Consider the following 25,987-nt stretch of genomic DNA (forward strand, 5'->3'; position numbering starts at 1 on the left):
AAGTTCTCGTAGCCCAGAGAAAAACACTTACCTGATATTTATCTCTCAGCCAAGATCACTAAAAAATACCAGTTATCTGGTCGTGTATCTTATCGCTGTGTGTGAAGATTGTTGTGTGCAAATTGATGGCTGCGTTTCTTCCATCACAGCAATGACAGAGATTCAATCATACTTCACTGGCTGTAAAGTGTTTTAAGGCATCTGTAGGTCATAATAGGTATTATTTGGGCAGCACGGTGCCTCACTGCGCCAGGGGCCCGGGTTCAATTCCAGCCTCGGGTGACTGTCTGTATGGAGTTTGTATGTTCTCCCCGTGTCTGCATGGGTTTCCTCCGAGTACTCCAGTTTCCTACCACTCTCCAAAGATTGCAGGTTAGGTAGATTGCCTGTGCTAAATTGCCCCTTACTGTCCAAAACTGTGTAGGTTAGTGGATTGGCCATGCTAAATTACCCCTTAGTGCCCAAAGATGTGCAGGTTAGGTGGATTAGCTATGGTAAATGCATGCGGTTGTGGGGATATGGCGTAGGGGAGGGCCTGGGTGGGATGTCATTTTGGTGCAGACTCGATGGGCCGGATGGCCTCTTTCTACACTGGAGGGATCCTATGGTTCTATATATTGGACAGCCAGGGCCCTGTCATAGAATTACAACACAGTCAGGCCATTCAGTCTGACAGATCCATGTCAGTGTTTAGGCTCCACACAGACCTCCTCCCATCCTCTACATCAAACTCCATCCTGCTGTTATTTTCTCCCTCCTCAATTGGCTTCAGCAGCTCCCTCTGTTGTAGTAATTTCCACACTATCATCCTTCTCCAACGAAAGAAATTCCTCCTGGATGCCCCCTTGGATTTTTCCTACCTTATTTACAACACCCTTTTGGTCTCCCCCACAGGTGAAAACAATATTCCTACATCCACATTTCAAACTTTTTCATAGGGCTGGACTTTGAGAAGTCGGGTTCAAGGTTTGAGTGAAGGGGCTGCTGGGAGGGGAGGACGGGGGGGGGGGGGGCACTGCTGGGACTGCAGCCAGCCCCCAGGAGAGGCCAGACAGAATCTAAGCCCAGTGCGGGGCCTGGTTGGCAGGCCTCTTTGCCATGGTGAGGATAAGAGTTTGAGAGGAGAGGATTAAAGAAGGGATTTGATCCTTGGGGATGAGGGAGGGTGTACTCTAAGAATACATTTTTCTTTTTGGTTGCCAGATGTAGTTAATAATCACACTTTCAGTTTGCAAAGCTCAGAAACTCATTGGGTGGAATTTTCCCATCCCGCCCACCACAGGAATCGTAGTGGGCAGGGGTGGACCATACAAAGGTCTGTTGACCTCGTTGACCTTGGTCCGTTGACCCCAGGCTGCGAGCACGGCCAGAAAATCCCCACCCTTTATATTTAACTCTTCATCAAAAGTAAAACTGGATTGAATTGTCTCTATCTACATCTTGTCAGCCTCTAGTGCAGCTGTGAAATGTGGCCTCCTGGAACACTTATACATAAATGTAAGCGATCACCTCCATCTGGCACCCTATTATAGAAAGGATATTATTAAACTAGAAAGAGTGCAGAAAAGATTTATTAGGATGCTACCAGGACTTGATGGTTTGAGCTATAAGGAGAGGCTGGATAGACTGGGACTGTTTTCCCCTGGAGCGTAGGAGGCTTAGGGGTGATCTTATAGAGGTCTATAAAATAATGAGGGGCATAGATAAGGTAGATAGTCAACATTTTTTCCCCAAGGTAGGGGAGTCTAAAACTAGAGGGCATAGGTTTAAAGTGAGAGGAGAGAGATGCGAAAGGGTCCAGAGAGGCAATTTTTTCACACAGAGGGTGGTGAGTGTCTGGAACGAGCTACCAGAGATAGTAGTAGAGGCGGGTACAATTTTGTCTTTTAAAAAGTATTTAGACAGTTACATGGGTAAGATGGGTATAGAGGGATATGGGTCAAATGCAGGCAATTGGGACTATCTGAGCAGTTTGAAAAAAAAGGCAGCATGGACAAGTTGGGCCAGAGGGCCTGTTTCCATGCTGTAAATCTCGATGATTCTATAACACATTAGTTCCTAGCTCAGTTGTTCCTAGCTATTTCAAGATACTTACAGTTAATACAATGGTAATACAACAATATGTTACAGGGGGTGTGTCTCTCGTGGACACAGGAGACCCCAAAGGACTCTGCTTGGCACCAAAAGTAAAGCTGCCAAGTAGTGAAATCCTCAGTTGAGGATAAAGACATGTTCAAAGTGTTGTTCGATATTTCCTGATTGGTATAACCTCTGATAGCAACATTAGCAATGATTAAGATTATCCTTTTTCATCTCTGTGTTGCTTTCTTGGTTGTTACCTTTTAACTTGAACGCTACAAAGGCAGAATTAGTCAAGAGAGTGGACATTTAGAATCATGTTCCTTCCTTTCAGATTCTGTGTGCAGTGATCGCAGGCTTTCTGCATTACTTCTTCCTGGTGGCATTCGCCTGGATGTTTTTGGAAGGACTGCACCTTTTTCTCATCGTGAGAGACCTCCAGAAAGTGAAGATTTCTCGGGCAAATGTCCGTAATGTCCATCTGTACGTGATTGGTTATGTGCTGCCTGCCGTTGTGCTGGGAATTTCCGCAGCTGTCAACCCCAGCGGTTTCGGAACGCCAAAACAGTGAGTAATACAGAGAGGTTCGATTCCCGGCCTGGGTCACTGTCTGTGCGGAGTTTGCACATTCTCCCTGTGTCTGCGTGGGTTTCCTCCGGGTGCTCCAGTTTCCTCCCACAGTCCAAAGACGTTGGCCATGCCAAATTTTCCCTCAGTGTACCCAAACAGGCGCCGGAGTGTGGTGACTCGGGAATTTTCACAGTAACTTCATTGCATTGTTAATGTAAGCCTACTTGTGACTAATAAATAAGCTTTATTTTTAAACTCAAGTCACGCACAATTCATCCAGTTACCATTTGGTACATTTGTCCTGTTGGCCCTTACTAACTGCTCTTGGCAAATGGGGATATATGTAAACAGACTGACCTTTCATGATAAGAGTTTACAAGTGTTGTGTATTGTCCTAACTATGTTAGGGGTTGTGGGGTTTAATAAAAGAGAAAAGGATGTGGTTTGCACGCATGGATTCAGACTAACAATAATAAGGTTTATTGAAAGAGATGTCCTCTGCACTACACAGAGTACAAACTGAAAGTAAAAGCAGGAGCCTCCAATGAAATCACCAACAAAATCATGTGATCAGCTGTTAAAGCAACCATTTAAATATATAACATGTTGTCACTGTTATAACATAGGTAACATAGCTGACAACTTATATTGAGAGAGCTTTCACAAGCAATGTGATCATGACAAGGTGATTTGTGTTTTTATTGATGTTGGTTTGGGGGTGTGGGTGTTCCTGGCTGGCCAGCATTTATTGCCCATCCCTAGTTGCCCTTGAGAAGGCGGTGGTGAGCTGCCTTCTTGAACCGCTGCAGACCCTGAGATATTGGGACACACACAGCACTGTTAGGGAGGGAGTTCCAGGATATTATCCAGCAACAGTGAAGGAATGGCCGATGCATTTCCAAGTCATGATGGTAAATGGCTCGGAGGGCAACTTGCAGGTCCCCTTGTCCTTCTAGATGGTAATAGTCATTGGTTTGGAAGATGCTGTCTAAAGAGCCTTGGTGAGTTCCTGCAGTGCATCTTGTAGATGGCACACATGGCTTCCACTGTTCTTCAATGATGGAGGGAGTGAATGTTTGTGGAAGGCTTATCAGTCAAGCGGGCTGCTTTGTCCTGGATGGTGTCGAGCTTCTTGAGTGTTGTTGGAGCTGCACTCATCCAGGCAAGTGGAGAGTATTCCATCACACACCTAAGTTGTGCCTTGCAGATAGTGGACAGGCTTTGGGGAGTCAGGAGCTCCGTTACTTTTTGCAGGATTCCAAGCTTTTGACCTGCTCTGATAGCCACAGTATTTATATGGCTGGTCCAATTCAGTTTCTGGTCAATGGCAACCCCTAGGATATTGTGGGCCAGGTCACCAGGAAAGATCTCCTTGCCCATACTCTGAAACAGTGCCATTCTGTCAAGAACCCCGCTGATGTTAAATGAAAGGGTATCCCAAAACTCAGAAGGGTAACTTTGAACTTCTTAAATGTTTATTTTGCAATTTGGTATGATGTGAGGATAGATATGCAAACCGGTGAAGAAAGACATAGCCTCGTTGTAATCATTCAAATGAAAGAATGTTTATTAAACTGTAAAAAACAATAACTCTGGGCGGCACAGTGGTTAGCACTGCTGCCTAACAGCACCAGGGACCCGGGTTCAATTCTGGCCTCAGGTGACTGTCTATGTGAAGTTTGCACATTCTCCCCGTGTCTGCAAGAGTTTCCTCTGGGTGCTCCGGTTTCCACCCACAGTCCAAAGATGGGAGGGTAAGGTTAATTGGACATGTTAAACTGCCCTTTAGTATCAGGGAACTAGCAGGGTAAATTCATGGCGTTACGGAGATAGGGCCTGGGTGGGATTGTTGTCAGTGCAGGCTCGATGAGCCAAATGGCCTGCTTCTGCACTGTAGGACTTCGATGATTCTATGAATAAAGGCAACAATACAGAACAAAAGTTACAAATAACTAGAATAATGGCTACATACACAATATAGTTTAATTTACTATACTTTGTATAGTGACATGATTACAACAAGGCCATGTATTTCCTCACTGGTTTGCATATCTTTCCTCACATCATACCAAATTGCAAAATAAACATTTAAGAAGTTCAAAGTCTACCAAATCTATCCACTTTCCTAAACTCAGAGAATATCCTTTTCCCAAAATATCATCCCATCGGTTTTAACACCATGAACCAAATCCAGCAAATAATCACCACACGTGAGATGCATCTTTATTTTGGGGTACTCTTCTTCTGGTTCAGTTTAGAGTCACTTGGGTTTAAAACAGTAGCTTTGCAGCACAGAAGCTTGCTTTTGGGAGAACTGTTTCCAGCTGGGTGAGACTGGGATCTCAATTGCTCATCGCTGCTCTCCTGCTGTGCAAGACTAATATAGACTGCAACTGATATAGGGTTTATTCCATTTGATCTTGTTCTAGCTAAAAAAAACTAGCCTTAGTAGTCATGCTTTTAACATGGAAGTGCGGCATGCATTCTTCTTTCTCCGTTTGAATTCCTTCGCTCTGTATCTTTAGCTCCTTCAATTCTATGCCCTATTATTCTCCACTTTACTCAAGTGGATATTTGCTCACTCTGATGCTAGGCTAATCTAAGCCCTCAGTGCAACTGAACCCTTATTGATTCCCTTTTATCCAATTCACTAATCTTTAAGCTCCCTGATAAATCTTTGACGTACATCAGAAATTGATGGAACTACAGGTTGCTATCTCACTAACAAGACAGCACCTCCAAAAGTGTGACACTCCATAAACTGCACTAGAAACTACACGGTCAGGGTTTTTCAGTGGGATTTTAATCCACAATCTTCCAATTCAGGTGAATGATGTGGAGATGCCGGCGTTGGACTGGGGTGGGCACAGTAAGAAGTGTCTCAACACTAACAGGTTTATGTGCAATCACGAGCTTTCGAGTGCTGCTCCTTCATCAGGTGAGTGGAGATCAGAGAAATAAGAGGAATTCAGAGGAGCACACACTAGAAGGGCAGGAGTAGCAGACACATGGGAACACCACCACCTAGAAGTTCCCCTCCAAGCCACTCACCATCTTGACTTGAAAATATATCAGTCATTCCTTCACGGTCACTGGGTCAAAGTCCTGGAGCTCCCTCCCTAACTGTGGGTGTACATAAACCACATGGACTGCAATGATTCAGGAAGGCAGCTCACCACCACCTTCTCAAGGACAATTCAGGATGGGCAATAAATGGTCTTGTCAATGATGCCCACATCTCATGAATTTGTTAAAATGGTGTCCTCCTGCGCTGTTATTTCTAATGCATCCTGTGAAAACATTCCTTTATTGATCCACGCTGAGGGAATGATTTAGAAATTTAGAAAATGCAAGTGCTGGAAATGTTCAGCATCTGTGAGGGAGGAACTGTTAAATTTTCAGGTTCCATCAGAATGGGGCAGCACGTTGGCACAGTGCTACCTCACAGCGCCAGGGAACCAGATTCGATTCCCGGCTTGGGTCACTGTCTGTGTGGAGTCTGCATATTCTCCCCGTGTCTGTGTGGGTTTCCTCTGGGTGCTCCGGCTTCCTCCCACAGTCCAAAGATGTGCAGGTTAGGTTGATTGGCCGTGCTAAATTGCCCCTTAGTGTCAGAATGGCCTCCTTCTGCACTGAACATTCTATATGTGTACAGTGTAGAGGCATCCATGGCCAACATTATTTCCATTTCCAACATGGTGTGTGGTGACTTGGCACCTGGCTAAGAGGAGTTAAAGTTTATTTATTAGTCACAAATAAGGCTTACATTAACACTGCAATGAAGTTACTGTGATATTCCCCTAGTCGCCACACTCCGGCGCCTGTTTGGGTCAATGCACCTAACCTGCACGTCTTTCAGACTGTGAAGTGCGGAATATTAGGCCTTTTGTTGGAATGTAGGACATAGGAGCAGGAGTAGGCCATTCAGCCCTTCAAGCCTGTTCCACTATTCAGTAATATCATGCCTGATCTGTTTGTGGGCTCAACTCCACTTTCCTGTCTGCCCTCCCCCCGCAACTAACAACAAACTATGAGATGCTTTCAACAACACGTACGCTGCTGAAGTGGAAGTCAGGGACTTTCCTACACTTGACAACGATGCACGTTTATTCAGAGAAACAATGCAACAACTTCCTCAAAGATTTTAAAACTCAAAACTTCAAATTCCAATAACAAGAGGTTTGGGGCCCATTTGAAGAGTTCATTCATTCTTGAACACAGAGAATCATAGAGTAATAGTGAGCGGCACGGTGGCACAGTAGTTAGCACTGCTGCCTCACAACGCCAGGGACCCAGGTTCGATTCCCGGCTTGGGTCACTGTCTATGTGGAATCTGCACGTTCTCCCCGTGTCTACGTGGGTTTCCTCTGGGTGCTCCAGTTTCGTCCTACGGTCCAAAAATGTGCAGGTTAGGTGGATTGGCCATGTTAAATTGACCCTTAATGTCAGGGGGATCAGCAGGGTAAATATATGCGGTTATGGGGATAGAGCCTGGGTGGGACTTTTGAGGCTTGATGAACCAAATGGCCTCCTTCTGCACTGTAGGGATTCTAGGATTGAATTATTCTATAATCCCTACAGTGCAAAAGAGGCCATTTGGCCCATCAAATCTGCACTGACTCTCCGACAGAGCATCCATGCAGGCTCCCCCCTCCCACCCCCAACCTATCCCATGACCTCAAGTATTTACCCCACTAATCCCCCTAACCTACACATTTTGGGACACTAAGGGGCAATTTAGCATAGCCAAGCCACCTAACCTGCACATCTTTGGACTGTGAGAGGAAACCGGAGCAGCCGGAGGAAACCCACGCAGACACAGGGAAAACGGGCAGACTCCACACAGAAGCTGGAATCAAACCTGGGTCCCTTGAGCTGTGGGACAGCAATGCTAATCCTAGTTCCACCCTGCACAGTTGCTGATAGCTCGGACTATAAAGTGGTTTTCGCATGAAACTGCCGCACCTTGTTATTAGCGGAATGGCTTTGTTGTTTGGGCTGGTTAGTGGTTTTCTGATACCATTCTGGGTTCTAGTTACAGTCTGGCCCATTCTTTTGTTAGTTAATGGGCCATCTCTTGTATTCAGTGCTGAGTCTGTGGCTAGCTTCCTGTGAACAATCTGTGTATGTTCAGCGACCGTTTAAAATTATATAACCAGGTGTTTGGGTCTCTGCGCATTCTATAAGAACATAAGAACATAAGAAATAGGAGCAGGAGTAGGCCATCTAGCCCCTCGAGCCTGCCCCGCCATTCAATAAGATCATGACTGATCTGACGTGGATCAGTACCACTTACCCGCCTGATCCCCATAACCCTTAATTCCCTTACCGATCAGCAATCCATCCATCCGCGCTTTAAACATATTCAGCGAGGTAGCCTCCACCACCTCAGTGGGCAGAGAATTCCAGAGATTCACCACCCTCTGGGAGAAGAAGTTCCTCCTCAACTCTGTCTTAAACCGACCCCCCTTTATTTTGAGGCTGTGTCCTCTAGTTTTAACTTCCTTACTAAGTGGAAAGAATCTCTCCGCCTCCGCCTCCACCCTATCCAGCCCCCGCATTATCTTATAAGTCTCCATAAGATCCCCCCTCTTCCTTCTAAACTCCAACGAGTACAAACCCAATCTCCTCAGCCTCTCCTCATAATCCAAACCCCTCATCTCCGGTATCAACCTGGTGAACCTTCTCTGCACTCCCTCCAATGCCAATATATCCTTCCACATATAAGGGGACCAATACTGCACACAGTATTCCAGCTGCGGCCTCACCAATGCCCTGTACAGGTGCATCAAGACATCCCTGCTTTTATATTCTATCCCCCTCGCGATATAGGCCAACATCCCATTTGCCTTCTTGATCACCTGTTGTACCTGCAGACTGGGCTTTTGCGTCTCATGCACAAGGACCCCCAGGTCCCTTTGCACGGTAGCATGTTTTAATTTGTTTCCATTGAGATAGTAATCCCATTTGTTATTATTTCCTCCAAAGTGTATAACCTCGCATTTCTCAACGTTATACTCCATTTGCCATATCCTCGCCCACTCACTCAGCCTGTCCAAATCTCTCTGCAGATCTTCTCCGTCCTCCACACGATTCACTTTTCCACTTATCTTTGTGTCGTCTGCAAACTTCGTTACCCTACACTCCGTCCCCTCCTCCAGATCATCTATATAAATGGTAAACAGTTGCGGCCCGAGTACCGATCCCTGCGGCACGCCACTAGTTACCTTCCTCCAACCGGAAAAACACCCATTTATTCCGACTCTTTGCTTCCTGTCGGATAGCCAGTCCCCAATCCACTTTAACACACTACCCCCAACTCCGTGTGCCCTAATCTTCTTCAGCAGCCTTTGATGGGGCACCTTATCAAACGCCTTTTGGAAATCCAAAAACACCGCATCCACCGGTTCTCCTCCATCAACCGCCCTAGTCACATCTTCATAAAAATCCAACATGTTCGTCAAGCACGACTTTCCCCTCATGAATCCATGCTGCGTCTGATTGATCGAACCATTTCTATCCAGATGCCCTGCTATCTCCTCTTTAATAATGGATTCCAGCATTTTCCCTACTACAGACGTTAAGCTGACCGGCCTATAGTTACCCGCCTTTTGTCTCCTTCCTTTTTTAAACAGCGGCGTAACATTAGCCGTTTTCCAATCAACCGGCACTACCCCAGAATGCAACGAGTTTTGATAAATAATCACTAACGCATCCACTATTACCTCTGACATTTCTTTCAATACCCTGGGAAGCATTCCATCCAGACCCGGGGACTTGTCCACCTTCAGTCCCATTAGTCTACCCAGCACTGCCTCTCTGGTAACATTAATTGTATTAAGTATTTCTCCTGCTGCCAACCCTCTATCGTTAATATTTGGCAAACTATTTGTGTCCTCCACAATCTGAAATTTGCCCACTGCTCTTTTGCAAGCCCTGAAGTGAATTCTGAGATCACTTACTTCGCTAAGCTTACCGAGCTCTTTCGCAACTTTCCTTGGAACTGGACCCCTACCGAGAGTAGCAACTTTCATTTACATAGTGCTTTCCAATGGAGTGGAACATCTCGAGGCATTTCACAGGAAGGTCATCTCATAAAAGTTAGCACCACACCACATCAGGGAAGGTGGATGCAATGACCAAAAGGTTAGTCATAAAAACATAGAAACTAGAAGCAGGAGGCCCTTCAAGCCTGCTCCATCATTCATTATGATCATGGCTGATCATCAAATTCAATATTCTGATCCCCCTTTCCCCCCCCATATCCTTTGATCCTTTAGCCCCAAGAGCTATATCTAATTTCTTCTTGAAATCACACAATGTTTTGGCCTCAACTACTTTCTGTGGTAGTGAATTCCACACATTCACCACCCACTGGGTGAAGAAATTTCTCCTCACCTCAGTCCTAAAAGGTTTGTTTCCCCCTTATCCTCAAACTATGACCCTAGTTCTGGACTCCCCCCACCATCGGGAATATTCTTTCTGAATCTACCCTGTCTAACCCTGTTAAAATTTTATAAGTTTCCGTAAGATTTCCCCCTCACTCTTCTAAACTCCAGTGAATATAATCCTAACCAACTTAGTCTTTGCTCATATGACAGACCTACCATCCCAGGAATCAGCCTGGTAAACCTTCGCTGTACTCCCTCTATAGCAAGGTCATCCTTCCTCAGATAAGGACACCAAAACTGCACACAATACTCCAGGTGTGGCCTCACCAATGCCCTATACAATTACAGTAAAACATCCCTATCCCTATCCTCAAATCCTCTCGCTATGAAGGCCAACATGCCATTTTCCTTCTTTACCGCCTGCTGTACCTGCGTGATTACTTTCAGCGACTGATGCACGAGGACACCAAGGTCTCACTGAGTATCCACCTCTCTCAATTTACACCCATTCAAGTAATAATCTGTCTTCCTATTATTGCTATCAAAGTGGATAACCTCACATTTATCCACATTATACTGCATCTGCCATGCAGATACCCACACACTCAGCCTGTCCAAATCGTGCTGAAAAACATCTCTGCATCCTCCTCACAGCTCACCCTCCCACCCAACTTTGTATCGTCTGCAAATTTGGAGATACTACATTTAGTTACCTCTATCAAATCATTAATATATAATATTAACAGCTGGGGTCCTAGCAAAGATCCCTGCGGCACTCCACCAGTCACTGACCGCCAATCAGAAAAACAAGTGGGTCTTAAGTGTTTGATAGGTGGGCTGAGAAGCAGACATACTTAGAGAGGGAATCAGAACTTAAGGCCTACACTGATGGTACAGCTGCCAGTGATAGAATGTTGGAAATTGAGAATGTAAGGACATCAGAAATAGGAACAGGAATGGTCTATACGGCCCATCGAGACTGCCCCACCATTAAATACAATCGGTAAACCTCTGGGGCTCAGGCCTCCAGTCAATCGCACCCCCGAGTGAGGGAGGATGGGTGAGTGCAAGTGAGGATGGGTTAGTGAGGATCAGTGAGTGAGGGTGAGTGAGTGCAAGTCACAGGTGAGGTGCCTGAAGATTGGAGGGTGGCAAATGTTGTGCCTTTGTTTAAAAAGGGCTGCAGGGAAAAGCCTGGGAACTACAGGCCAGTGAGCGTCACATCTGTGGTGGGTAAGTTGTTAGAAAGTATTTTGAGAGACAGGATCCACAGGCATTTAGAGATGCAAGGACTGATTAGGGACAGTCAGCACGGCTTTGTGAGTGGAAAATCATGTCTCACAAATTTGATTGAGTTTTTTGAAGGAGCAACCAAGAAGGTAGATGAGGGCAGTGCAGTTGATGTTGTCTACATGGACTTTAACAAGGCCTTTGACAAGGTACTGCATGGTAGGTTGTTGCATAAGGTTAAATCTCATGGGATCCAGGGTGAGGTAGCAAAATGGACACAAAATTGGCTTGATGACAGAAGCCAGAGACCTGTGACCAGCGGTGTGCCTCAGGGATCGGTGCTGGGTCCACGGTTATTTGTCATTTATATTGATGATTTGGATGAGAATATACGAGATATGGTTAGGAAGTTTGCAAATGACACCAAGATTGGTGGCATAGTGGACAGTGAAGAAGGTTATCTCAGATTGCAACAGGATCTTGATCAATTGGGCCAGTGGCTGACGAATGGCAGATGGCGTTTAATTTAGATAAATTCAAGGTGATGCATTTTGGTAGTTTGAACCAGGGCAGGACTTACTCAGTTAATGGTAGGGCATTGGGGAGAGTTACAAAACAAAGAGATCTAGGGGTACAGGTTTATTGCTCCTTGAAAGTGGAGTCACAGGCGGACAGAATGGTGAAGAAGGCATTCAGCATGCTTGGTTTCATTGGTCAGAATATTGAATACAGGAGTTAGGACGTCTTGTTGAAGTTGTACAAGACATTGGTAAGGCCACACTTGGAATACTGTGTACAGTTCTGGTCACCCTATTATAGAAAGGATATTATTAAACTAGAAAGAGTGCAGAAGAGATTTACTAGGATGCTACCGGGACTTGACGGTTTGAGTTATAAGGAGAGGCTGGATAGACTGGGACTTTTTTTTCTGGAGCATAGAAGGCTGAGGGGTGATCTTATAGAGGTCTATAAAATAATGAGGGGCATAGATCAGCTAAATAGTCAACATCTTTTCCCAAAGGTAGGGGATTCTAAAACTAGAGGGCATAGGTTTAAGGTGAGAGATACAAAAGGGTCCAGAGGGGCAATTTATTCACACGGCGGGTGGTGAGTGTCTGGAACAAGCTGCAAGAGGTAGTAGTGGAGGCGGGTACAATTTTGTCTTTTAAAAAGCGCTTAGACAGTTACATGGGTAAAATGGGTATAGAGGGGTATGGGCCAAACGTGGGTAATTGGGACTAGCTTAGGGGTTTAAAAAAAAAAGGGTGGCATGGACAAGTTGGGCCAAAGGGCCTGTTTCCATGCTGTAAACTTCTATGACTCTAAGTGAGGATGGGTTAGTGAGGATGATCTAGTTGAGGTATTTCAAATAATGTAAAGACTAAATATAGGGGAACAACGTCCACTGATAGGGAAGTCCAGAATAAGAAGACCCAACCTTGAAATCAAAGCTTGGCTGTTTAGGAGAGAAATCAGGAAAGATTTAATCACGTGAGGTTGAGTGGAAACCTCGAAAGTTCTTTGCCAAGGGGCTGTGGATGGTGGTGGAGCTTTCAAAGCTGCGAACAATAGATTTTTGTTATGTCAGATTTACCAAGGGTTATGGAGCTTAGCTGGCTCACTGGAGTTAAGAACAGGTCAACACTAATCTAATGGAGTGCTTTAAGAGGCTTGAGGGGCCAAACGGCCTACTCCTGTTCCTAAAAAGTGAAATATAATTGCGCTTTTTGTCAGTCCCAGTATGAACTCTACTGTTCTATTGTCATCATAATCAAAGCTATCTGTTCACATGATGCATTCATGTTGAAGAGTGAAGATGTGAAGAGATTGGAAGAGCTGGCGTTGTTCTCCCCAGAGCAGGGAAAAAGTTACTGAGATTTTATGGAGGGGTTTGGCAGAGTAAGAGGGAGAAACTGTTCCCACTGCCAGTCGGGTCAGTAACCAGAAGGAAGAGGTTCAAGTTAATTGGAAAAGCAACCAGAAACAATATGGCGGCGACTTGCTCAGGCACCGCCTAAAACGGTGTTGGGTGCAGATCCAATCATAACTCTCAGAAGAGACTTGGATAAATATTTGAGAAGAAAAATGTCGGAGTACAGGGGAGTGAGATTAATTGGGTAGTTCTTTCAAAGAGTCAGGACTGGTACAATGGGCCAAATGGCCCTTCTGGTGTAGTGTATGATTCATTGAGAGGACAACCCAAAGCAGCAGAGTCAAAGAAGTGGTGGTCCCATCGAATCCCAGACCTTCCACCCAAGGTGAGGAAGAAACTCGAAGTCCTTGGAGAGGGAGGATTGAAACAGGGAAGAACGAGAGATCTGCAGATTCGTGCACTTTGTCCTTGTCACCTTATTGCGCCCCACAATATCTGTCAAGCGAGACGTCTCATCCCTCCTGCAATTAATTACACATCAACACTGCTCAGGAAACCATAGAAACCTCATTTCCTGTTATTGTTCACCTGATGTGTTGAAAGGGGAACACGCAAGCCTCACATTATCAGAACTGCACACAGGCCATAACTCAACCTCTCACATGCTTGGAGACATAACGCCTGGTTCCTGAGACTGAGGGAAGTCCTCTGGGCCACACATGGTGTAAAGAAGGGCCATGGAGGGAGGACTTCACTAGCTGGAGCATCACCTTGACTTGCGATTCAGTAGAACATTCTGGAACACAGCAAGTCTCCCCTTAGCTCCTTGAGCTTGTCCCCCATTCACTGAAATCAGACCCCATTCCATTCACCCACTATTGCGGTGAAATCAAACGCCTTGGAGACTCGGCTGTGGTTTATCGATCACTTATTCAAGCAGGGAGATCCGATCCAATCCAATCCTCTCTCTATTGCCTTCTCAACCTTGGCATTCCAGAGACTGACACCTTGTTAGCTGCAATTTCTATCTGACATTGTGTGAAGGGTTGTAGATCCCCCGTATCATCTTACTGAACATTCTAATGACTGACATCTATCTACCTCTAATCATCATGTTCACACCCACTAGGGAATAGTCCAGACATGTTTTTTGCTGCGTCCTTTGTCGAGGTTAGGCTAACATTCATCAAGTATCCCAGCAGCCTTCGCTTTACAGACACCTGCCTCCTGGGGCGATTTTGTTTTAAGTTTATTTATTAGTGTCACAGGTAGGCTTACATTAACACTGCAGTGAAGTTACTGTGAGAATCCTCTAGTCGCCACACTCCGGCGCCGGTTCGGGTACACTGAGGGAGAATTTAGCATGGTCAATGCACCCTAACCAGCACGTCTTTTGGACTGTGGGAGGAAACCGGAGCACCCGGAAACCCACACAGACACGGGGAGAACATGCAGACTCCGCACAGACAGTGGCTCAAGTCGGGAATTGAACCCGGGTCCCTGGCGCTGTGAGGCAGCAGTGCTAACCACCGTGCCACTGCGATTTTGAGCCCGTGCTCTCCGCCTGCAGGAAAGGCGGCACGGGCTCAAAATGCAGATAGTTGGAAAAGAACGATTCCCGCCAGCAAGATCGCCTTTTCAAATTTTGAGCTAGCCTCGGCGGCAGAGTGACGTGAAACATGCCAGGGAAAGGCGAGAACCTCATTTGAATGTATCAGCAACTCATTAGCGAGCACTTATGTCCAATACTGCACCAAATATTCAGTTGGCGTGCCGACGCCAGCATGACACACATCAGCGTCATTTACAGCAGCTCGACATAACCATGGATCTGGCACCGTCACCACTTGCCTGGATGAGTGCAGCTCCAAAAGCACTCAAGATGCTCGACATCATCCAGAACAAAGCAGCTCACTTGATTGCTGCCCCTTCCACAACATCCACCCCCTGCATCACCAATGCACAGTGGTAGCAGTGTGTACCATCTACAAGATGCATTGCAGGAAGCTCCTTAGGCAGCACCTTCCAAACCCACGACCGCTACCATCTAGAAGGACAAGGGCAGCAGATACCTGGGAACACCACCACCTGCAAGTTCCCCTCCAAGTCACTCACCATCCTGACTTGGAAATATATCGGCCATTCCTTCACTGTCGCTGGGTCAAAATCCTGGAACTCCCTCCCTAACAGCACTGTGGGTGTACCTACACCTCAGGGACTGCAGTGGTTGAAGGAGGCAGCTCATCACCACCTTCTGAAGGGCAACTAGCAAATGCTGGTCTAGCCAGCAATGTCAACATCCTATAAAAATGAATTTTAAAAAATCAATTACAAAACGTTTATTAAACTTTACAACACGCAAGAAAGGCAACCAGGCATAACAACATTTACAATTAACTACAATAATGGTTACCCAGACAGTATACATTAATTGCCCCCCAAATCCAAATCTATCTATTTTCCTAAACTCAGAGAATACACCTTCCCCAAAACAACATCCCATAGGTTTTAACACTGAACCAAATCCAGCAAATAATTACTACACAGGGCCTGTAACTTTCTTTTGAGGACCTTTCTCCTAGTTTAGTGGAGAATGTATGGAATCTCACACAGATAGACTTCTGCTTTTTGCACACCTTTATTCTGTGAGAGAGCTCTGCTTTGCAACTGGACACTGCTATGATCCAGGTCTCTAGACTGTTAGTCTCTACCTGGCTTAACAGACTATCTATTTCACCCTCCTACGCAGCTAATCCGCATCTCACAAGTCCCCAGTGCAGCTAAATCCCTATCAGTTTCTTTTTCATCCAATTCTTCACTCGTCAGTTCATTCCAACCTCCTAACACAGGTTTGGTCTCACCATAGGTTTGCACCCTCCCACCACCCTAGGATTCAAATTCCTGAGAGGATTTTGCTTTTGAAAACAACATTGGCCAGAAATTTACCGTCCCGTCCGCCATGGGAATAGGAATGGGCGAGGGGCGGACCATGGAAAGGTCCGGTGACCTTACAGTTTTGGAACGAGCAAGGGGGGCCGTAAACTTCTACCCATTATCTGCAGTGCATCAACGCGACTCATTGAGTAGCACCTTCACCTTTACATCAGGAGGTGTGGGTCCACTCAGAGATCTGGGCACAAATCCAGGTGCCATTCTGGAGAAAATGAAAGTGTGACCTTCTTAGCTGAGTTGTCAAACTCCATCTGCCCTCTCAAGAGCATATTAAAGATGTCATGGCACTCTATGAAGATGAGCAAAGAGATTGGTTCCATTTTTCTCGTCAATATTTGATTATGAACCAACATTGTTCCAAGAGATTATCTGGAAATGATCACATGGCTGTCTATTGACCTTGCCCTGTGCAAATTGGTTGCATTATTTCCTACATGACAACTGAGACTACATTCCAAAAGTATTTGTCTGTGAAGTGTTCTGGGGCATTGTGGAAGGGTCAGAGTGTTGAATAGCCTATAGCTGCTCCTGTGTTACACTGAGCAAAGGTATCTGTGACTTGCTTGACACATCTATACAGTCAGTTGTTTCTCTTCCCACACCAAGTGGTGCACAAGGCAGACTTTCATCTGCTCCCATAGCTAGTTTTTCCCCTAAGACAGATCTACAGAGGCACCACTCCCCATCAAATGTGATGGACCAGGAATCTCTCCCATTCTTGTGTATTTCAAAGGATTTTTGCAGGTATGGCCATGTTATGAACGCACCCTCCTTGGCCATCAAGTCCTGGGGTGGGATTCAAACCCAGAGCTTCTTGTTCAGAGGCAGGGACACTAACCCACTATGCCACAAGACATGTAAGACCATAAGACATAGGAGCAGAATTAGGCCACTCAGTCCACAAAGTCTGCTCCGCCATTCAATCATGGCTGATATTTTTCTCATCCCCATTCTCCTGCCTTTTCCCCAAAACCCCTGATCCCCTTATTAAACAAGAACCTATCTATCTCTGTCTTAAAGACACTCAATGACCTGGCCCCCACAACTCCACAGGCAAAGAGTTCCACAGATTCACCACTTTCGTGCTGAAGAAATTCCTCCTCATCTCTGTTTTAAAGGGTTGTCCCTTTAGCCTGAGGTTGTGCCCTCTGGTTCTAGTCTTTCCTACTAGTGGAAGCATCCTCTCCACGTCCACTCTATCCAGGCCTCGCAGTATCCTGTAAGTTTCAATAAGATCCCCCCCTCATCCTTCTCAACTCCAACGAGTGCAGACCCAGAGTCCTTAACCGTTCTTCATACGACAAGCTCTTCATTCCATGTTAATTGATTTGATTTGATTTATTATTGTCACATGTATGAGTATACGGTGAAAAGTATTGTTTCTTGCATGCTATACAGATAAAACATACCGTTCATAGAGTACATCGGGGAGAAGGAAAGGAGAGGGTGCAGAATGTAGTGTTACAGTCATAGATAGGCTGTAGAGAAAGATCAACTTAATATAAGGTAGGTCCATTCAAAAGTCTAATGGCATCAGAGAAGAAGCTGTTCTAGAGTCGATTGGTATGTGACCTCAGACTTCTGTATCTTTTTCCTGACGGAAATTGGTGGCAATCTGGAATAATGTTGCTGCATAATAGTGAATGGCAGATTTCACTTTCCCAGGCAGTGACAAATTGGATTGAATTGGGGCATGACTCAGTCACTGCTTCCTTTGATATCGCAAAGTCATCAGAAGGAGCTGTCCCTCAGACTAGTGTGTCGCTGCCTGTATCCTCTCCTGTCGGGTATATCAGTAGCTGGGTCCTCTATTTTCTGACCAGCCTATCAACCATTACCTACTCTTCCACACATGCAGGGGATTCCCAATGGAAAGCCCATGGTGCCACTGAGGGTACGGCTAGCAGAGACAACAATGACAGTTCCTTACTCAAGAGGCATTCAGGCCATTGGTAACTGGCTGAAGAAAGAAGAGTCTGAAACAATTATAAAATAGGAGGAGGGAGGAGGCCATTTGTCCCTTCGGGCCTGTTCCGCCATTCATCATGACCATGGCTGATCGTCCAACTCGATAGCCTAATCCCATCTTCCCCTATATGTTCCTGATGGTGGGCGGAGGCCAGAACCAGAGGTCATAGTCTAGGGATATGAGGTAAGCCTTTTAGCACTGTAATGAGGAGATGTTTCTTCACCCAGAGAGTGATGAGCTTGTGGAAAATTCGCTACCACAAAAAACAGTTAAGGCCAAAACATTGCATGTTTTCAAGAAGCAGTTAGATATAGCTCTTGGGGCGAAAGGGATCGAAGGATATGGGGGGAAGGCGGGATCAGGCTATTGAGTTGGATGATCAGCCACAAACAAAGAACAAAGAAAAGTACAGCACAGGAACAGGCCCTTCGGCCCTCCAAGCCTGCGCCGATCATGATGCCTGCCTAAACTAAAACTGTATGGACTTACGGAGTCCGTATCCTTCCATTCCCAACCTATTCATGTATTTGTCCAGTTGCCCCTTAAATGCTGCTATCGTACCTGCTCCCACCCCCTCCCCGGGCAGCGCGTTCCAGACATTCACCACCCTCTTACATCTCCTCTAAACTTTCCCCCACGCACCTTAAACCTATGTCCCCTCGTACTTGACTTTTCTACCCAAGGAAAGAGCATCTGACTATCCATGAATGGCGGAACAGGCTCGGAGGGCCGAATGGTCTACCCTTGCTCCTAACTTCTATGTTTCTAGGTTTTGAGAATCCTGTGTTTCCTACCCATAATGCCACATCCTCTCCCCCTGCACCAACTCCGAAAAGTATCTGAGCCAATATTTTGTTGATTAATCAGTAGAATAGCAAATGGATTAATGTGTTGGCTGGTACCTGAATCTAACTTTTATTTCATTCGCAGCTGTTGGCTACAGAGAGGATTTATCTGGAGTTTCCTGGGCCCTGTGTGCTTCATTATTCTGGTAGCTATTCTCGCATTTGCTCACCCCACTCGGGCTAATATCTGGGTTAAAAATTAAATTAAAAGTTTGGGCTGATAGAAGTTGAACAACTTTGCTGCGTGTAAAATTGAAGCTGGTCTGAGTGCTGGATGCATATCCTTCTCAGGTCTCACTCATGGGGCGGCACAGTGGTTAGCACTGCTGCCTCACAGCCCCAGGGAGCTGGGTTCGATTCCCGGCTTGGGTCACTGTGTGTGTGGAGTCTGCACATTCTCCCTGTGTCTGCGTGGGTTTCATCTGGTTGCATTCCACAGTCCAAAGATGGGCAGGTTAGGTGGATTGGCCATGCTAAATTGCCCCTTAGTGTCAGGGGGACTAGCTGGGATAAATGTGTGGTGCTATGGGGATAGGGCCTGGATGGGATTGTGGTCAGTGCAGACTCGATGGGCTGAATGGCCTCCTTTTGCACTGTGGGATTCTATGATTCTATGTCAACTGCAAATCTTAATCTAACGCACAGTATAACATACTTGCTGCAGCCTAATACTCCCTAATTATTAACAGGTCAACACAGCCCTCTTGGTCTCCATCCTCTACACGCTGCGGAAACAACTCTCTGGTCTTAACACCGAAGTATCAAAGATTAAAGACACACGGTGAGTTAAATTATTTGATTTACACTCATCCTAATGGTTATTATATCTTAGCTTTGTTTGTATTTTTTTTCCTGCACCATTCTCTTCCCCTCCCTATGACGGAGCTCTGAGGTGGAGTTACCTTGTCAGGGGAGGCGATGGCCTAGTGTTATATTCGCTAGGCTATTAATCCAACAATCAATGGTAGTTTCATGGTCAACTAAGGGCTGAATTTTCGGGCCATCCGTGTTGATGGGATGTTCCAGTGCTGTCGATGGCGACCACTCCCCCACCCCATGGTGGGTTCCCCAACCGTGATAGGTACAAACCACAAAATGCCGCCGACATTAGTCACTGGAAGATTCCACCAATGGCGAGCTGCCTCCGCCAACAGTGAACTTGCAGCGGTGGGGGGGCGGGGTTGGGGCGGGGGGTGGGAGGATGAGAAAATCCCACCCTAAGTGTACAACAAGTTTATTTGGAAGAAATTTAATGTATCTCTGCTGTCACAAAATGTCTGCACTCCCGCTTACAGCTCAGCTCTTGTAGCTTCTGCGGTACCTTTGCTCTGAGTCCACACCCAGGCATAACCAATCAAGCACAGTGAGCACAGATCAGTTAACAGACTCGTGATCAAAGAGCAATTGATTAATTGAATGCAACAGTGATAAAATATTGCTTTCGCGTTCGAGTTACACAATGTTTTATTTTGGTCTAGAATGCTGACATTTAAAGCCATCGCACAGGTGTTTATCCTGGGCTGTACCTGGATTCTTGGCATGTTTCATTTTGGGAAGGAGACCATAGTGATGGCCTATCTATTCACCATCATCAACAGTTTCCAAGGAGCCTTCATCTTCATCATCCTCTGTGTTTTAAACAAGCAGGTATAGGATATCCTAAAGCCCCCGTTACACTTTTCAATTCTGTGTCGTGAAGTGCGAGAATCATTTTATATGGCTTAAATTTAAAATGACCTTGGATCTTTAATTTTCTCCTTCTTTCTCCTGCGCAAAGGTGAGGAAAGAGTATCGCAAGTGCTTTGGCAGAATCAGGAAACCAGGTTTATGGTCGGAATCAGCAAGCACGAGTGTGGTGACGGCCCCACTGGTAAGTTTAAGTTCATTGGAACTGCTCCTTGCTCGAACCGAGGCAAACCTGTCAGATTTAGCTCAATTGGTGCCACTCTCGATTCACGTTAAGTCTTGGGGTGGGATTTTCCAACCTCTCTGCAGTGTTCTCTGGATATGGAGGTCGCTCACCATTGGTTGGCGGGTTCTTCCCGTCCCATCAATGTCTACAGCATTTTCCCCCAGGGGGAACCCACCATGGGGGTTGCCATCAGTGGGACCAGAAGATCCAGCCACCAGGATGAATAATATTCATTTAAAACTTTACCTACATTCTCTGGCTCCACGCACACATTGCCCCTTTGGTCTCTAGGGGGCCCCATTCTTTCCCTGTTCATCCTCTTGCTCCTAATATACTTATAAAATGCCTTGGGGTTTACCTTAATCTTATCTGTCAATAATATTTTGTGGCCCCTCTTTGCCCTCCTAGAGTCATAGAGTCATAAAGATATCCAGCACGGAAACAGGCCCTTCAGCCCAATTCGTCCACGCCGACCAAGCTCCCTAAACTGAACTAGTCCCACTTGCCTGCATTTGTCCCAATATCCCTCTAAACCTTTCCCATCCATGTACCTGTCCAACTGTCTTTTAAATGTTGTAATTGTACCCGCCTCTACCACCTCCTCTGACAGCTCATTCCATACCCACACCACCCTCTGTGTGAAGAAGGTGCCCCTCAGTTCCCTTTTAAATCTTTCCCCTCTCACCTTAAACCTATGCCCCCTCAGAAGAACATAGAAACCCTATATTGCAGAAAGAGGCCATTCGGCCCATCAAGTCTACACCGACAACAATCCCACCCAGGCCCTTTCCCCATATCCCTTCATATTTACCCACTAATCCCTCTAACCTACGCATCCTGGGACACTAAGGGGCAATTTAGCTTGGCCAATCAACCTAACCCGCACATCTTTGGACTGTGGGAGAAAACCGGAGCACCCGGAGGAAACGGTAGCACAGTGGTTAGCACTGCTGCTTCACAGCTCCAGGGTCCCAGGTTCGATTCCCGGCTCAGGTCACTGTCTGTGTGGAGTTTGCACATTCTCCTCGTGCCTGCGTGGGTTTCCTCCGGGTGTTCCGGTTTCCTCCCGCAGTCTAAAGATGTGCGGGTTAGGTTGATTGGCCAGGTTAAAAATTGCCCCTTAGAGTCCAGAGATGTGTAGGTTAGAGGGATTAGCAGGTAAAATATGTGGGGGTAGGGCCTGGGTGGGATTGTGGTCGGTGCAGACTCGATGGGCCGAATGGCCTCCTTCTGCACTGTAGGGTTTCTATGATTTCTATGAAACCCTCTTGATTTGGACTCCCCAACCCTGGGGAAAAGACCTTGGCTATTCACCTTATCCATGCCCCTCATGATTTTAAATCTATGAGGTCTTAATTTATTTGTAAGCACCCCCCCCCCCCCCCCCCACTACGCTTTCTATACTCCTGAAAGGCCTCCCCCGTTTTTAGTGCTCTATATCTACAAATGCTTTGTTATTTCTCTTTATCAAACCCTCGATTATCCCTTGACATCCAGGGTTCCCTGGACTTGCCGCCCTTGCCCTTCACTCTTAGAGAAACATGTTAGTCCTGAACTCTCATTATTTCACTTTTAAGAGACTCCCATTTTCCAAATGTAGATTTATCTACAAATAGCTGCTCCCAATCTACATTTGCCAGATCCTGTCTCATGATATTGAAATTGGCCTTTCCCCCAATTCAGACACTTGATTCCTGGCTATCCCTATCCCTTCCCATGGACGTGGAGAAGGTGTTTCCATCAGTAGGAGAGGCTAGAATCCGAGGGCACAGCCTCAGAGTAAAGGGACGACCCTTTAGAACCGAGATGAGGAGCAATTTCTTCAGCCAGAGGGTGGTGAATGTGTGGAACTCATTGACACAGAAGGCTGTGGAAGCCAGGTCATTGAGTGTATTTAAGACAGGGCTAGATAGGTTCTTGTTTGGTAAGAGGATCAAAGGTTACAGGGAAAAGGCGGGAGCATGGAGTTGAGGAACTTATCGACCATGATCGAATGGTGGAGCAGACTTGATGGGCCGAATGGTCTAATTCTGCTCCTATATCTTATGGTCTTTTGTTCTTCCCATACTGACTTTATGCTCGCCCACTGACACTTCGACCACTTGTCCAGCTTCTTTCCCTAGGATTAGATCTAGCACTACCCCATCCTTAATAGGACTATCAACATACTGGCACTCGGTGGTATCCAGTGGCCTCTCATTCTCAAGGTCCCCTGTCCCGGTAGAAACAGTTTCTTCTTGAATTAACACTCTCATTAGTAGGGCTTCATCTCTACCGACAATGCAGTGTTCAATAAGCGTTACACTTGGAGCAACAGCCTTGAAATATGTGGTCAACTTTCTGACACAGAGGTGAAAGCACCCACTGATGCAACCAACTCTACGGACAATTTTAAAGTGTAGTCTTTGTTGCTTTGGGCCTGGGTGGGATTGTTGTTGGTGCAGGCTCAATAGGCTGAATGGCCTCCTTCCGCACTGTATGGATTCTATGATTCACAATCTAAAGAGGCAGGAAATCTTTACTGTGTGCTAGACAACAGAGGCAGCATCCAATTTGTGCTCAGCAAGATCCCACACCAAGGGCTTGGATTTATTTAGCGTCTTTAATCATTGTAAAACCTCCCAAGGGTACTTCCCAGGAGAAATATTAGAGGGAAGTTGACACTGAGACACAGGTAGGGAATTTTGGAACTGTCGAACATCGTGGTAGATTTTTAAGGAGCATTTTAAAGATGAGAGAGAGGTTTAAGAATTGTAGAGTATAAAACAACAATGAGATAAATGCCCAATTAGTCTGTTGGAGAGCAAACAACTAGTGTTGTTTGGCCAATAAATGTGGTCCAGCACACAATAAGGATTTGCTGCCTCTTTAATTTGTGAATCCCTACAGTGCGGAAGTAGGCCATTCAGGCCATCGAGCCTGCACCGACAACAATCCTACCCAGGCCCTACCCCCATAACCCCACATATTTACCCTGCTAATTCCCCCAAAACCAAAAGGGGCAATTTAGCATGGTCAGTCAACCTCTGTCATCTTTGGAGTGTGGGAGGAAACTGCAGTGCCTGGAGGAAACCCATGCAGACACAGGGAGAGTGTGCAAACTCCACATAGTCAGTCACCCATGACCAGAATTGAACCCGCATCCCTGGCACTGTGAGGCAGCAGTGCTAACCACTGTGCCACCGTGCCGCCCATACCATGGGATCTCTTGTATCAACCTGACAAGGCCTTGGTTACATGATAAATCTGAAATAATTCTGCTCTGCTAGCCCTGGAGTCCTACTATGTACATACTGGTATCAAGCTAATTACCAGTTCTACTGAGTTAGCAAGATCATTGGGATTAATATACTTGTGCTACCTAGCAAAAGTGCCAGAGCAAACTCAATGGCTTACATCTGTTGCCATGTAATGAGGTTCTATTCCACTTAGATTCTGATTTAAAGTTCATATTTCACTTAAAAGCTTCATTCCCTGGAACTGGCATGCAAGGGTGGTTATAATTATGTAATTGTATATCATAGAATTTACTCAGGGTGGTGTTTTTCCGAGATAAAATAAAATTGGGGTCTAAAGAGTAGCTGTTTGGCATTTCTGCCTAGATACAATTCCCATGTGATTCACATTGCCATGAATATGGGCTATAAGAGGGGAAGGGTTTCTAAAATATTTCTGTCGGGGTCCAGGAGAGAGGGAGCAGCTAAAGGCTGCAACATGGCATGCAGAATATTACAACACAGAAGAGGGCCATTTGGCCCACTGTGGTCTGTACTAGCTCTTTGAAAGAGCTATCCAGCTAGTATCATACTCCTGCTCTTTCTCTCATAGGCCTGCATATTTGTTGCCCTTTCAGCTATTTATCCAATTCCTATTGAAAGTTATTACTGAATCTATTTCCATCACCCGACCCCGTGTATAGCCCATCTCCAGAGCAACATGAACCATTTGGGCTATGTATCTAGGTAAAAATGCTGATTAGCTATTCTTTAAACACCAATTCCATTCTATCTTAGAAATAAGTAGATGGTTTAAAGCATAGCTGTTGACATTCTCAACATCTTCCTGGGACATTGGTGAATACCTGTCTAAACACTGTAAATACAGGGGCTGCCGCCATTGTCTCCAAGTGTCAACACTTTATACATTATTCCCATCAAAACCAACTGGACCTTTCATTTCAGGCAGTTTATTCCAAATCACAACACTTTGGTGTGTAAGACAATTTATCTTCGTCTCCACACCCTCCACCCTACCTGTCCCCATCTCTATCCACCACCACCCCTGCCCCTCCCACATTCCCTCCCCCCACACACCTTCTGGTCATTTAGCTAATTATGTTGAACTTTGTGTTTAGATAATTCATTTATATCAAACTGTTAATAAATAAAACTTCTTATTTTATTTCCAAGGGAGGGGTGAGCATGATGGAATCGAAAATATAGAGACTGAGTCAATCTGGAGAAGCACAGCGCCGGACTCCACAGATTATCGTCACCGACTGAGAAAGTGGAATTAGTAATCGTTAAAATATTTCAGTGAAAATCTAAAATAACAGATAAGGCTTTTAAAAACGATGCTGAAAGATCTGGAGCTGTAACTAACAACATGGCTGAGAGTTTTTTTTAGTGCTTCTCTCTCTAGCATAGGCTCGGCGAATCTCACAGTCTTGTTTCAAATCCTCACAAATTTGGTCTTTTCAAACTAAGTGTAATCTAATCATTCCTGTGTGGTGGAATATGGAGGTTTTTAGCTACTAGATGTTCCCTGCATCCTAGCAGGTTATCTTGGCTGTGCATTCTGGGATGTCTCAGAAACCCTTCCTGTGTATAGCCCATCTCCAGGACAACATGAATCACATGGGCCTTGTATCTAGGTAGAAATGCTGATTAGCTATTCTTTAGACCCCAATTCTATTATATCTTGGAAGTAAATGCATAGTTTAAGTTGACATTCTCAGCATCTTCCTGGAACTTTGGTGACTACCAGACTAAGCACTGTAAATACAGAGGCTGCTGCCATTATCTCCAAATGTGAACACCTTACACCTATTCCCTTCCTTTAATCTTTAACAGACCTCAGCATAGGTCACATAACCACCAGAATTTTGCCCTAAAATATAACAAGCTTATAAACCTTAAAATTGGAACACTTGCTTCCCTCTGTTCT

General features: G+C 45.6%; 1 protein-coding gene across 1 annotated transcript in view; it reads left to right on the top strand.

Moving 5' to 3' along the window:
* Positions 1-25,340, top strand: part of LOC144507618 (adhesion G protein-coupled receptor E3-like) — a 66,306-nt gene extending 40,966 nt beyond the window's left edge. Inside the window, exons 12-17 of the mRNA XM_078234772.1 lie at positions 2,414-2,646; positions 18,995-19,055; positions 19,599-19,690; positions 20,388-20,556; positions 20,687-20,779; positions 25,231-25,340. Of these exons, the coding sequence (XP_078090898.1) occupies positions 2,414-2,646; positions 18,995-19,055; positions 19,599-19,690; positions 20,388-20,556; positions 20,687-20,779; positions 25,231-25,263 (681 nt within the window). The 3' untranslated portion in view covers positions 25,264-25,340. The remainder of the gene's footprint in view (positions 1-2,413; positions 2,647-18,994; positions 19,056-19,598; positions 19,691-20,387; positions 20,557-20,686; positions 20,780-25,230) is intronic.
* The last annotated feature ends 647 nt before the right edge of the window (positions 25,341-25,987 follow it).

Source organism: Mustelus asterias, chromosome 19, assembly GCF_964213995.1.
Source record: "Mustelus asterias chromosome 19, sMusAst1.hap1.1, whole genome shotgun sequence".
Classification (NCBI taxonomy): domain Eukaryota; kingdom Metazoa; phylum Chordata; class Chondrichthyes; order Carcharhiniformes; family Triakidae; genus Mustelus; species Mustelus asterias.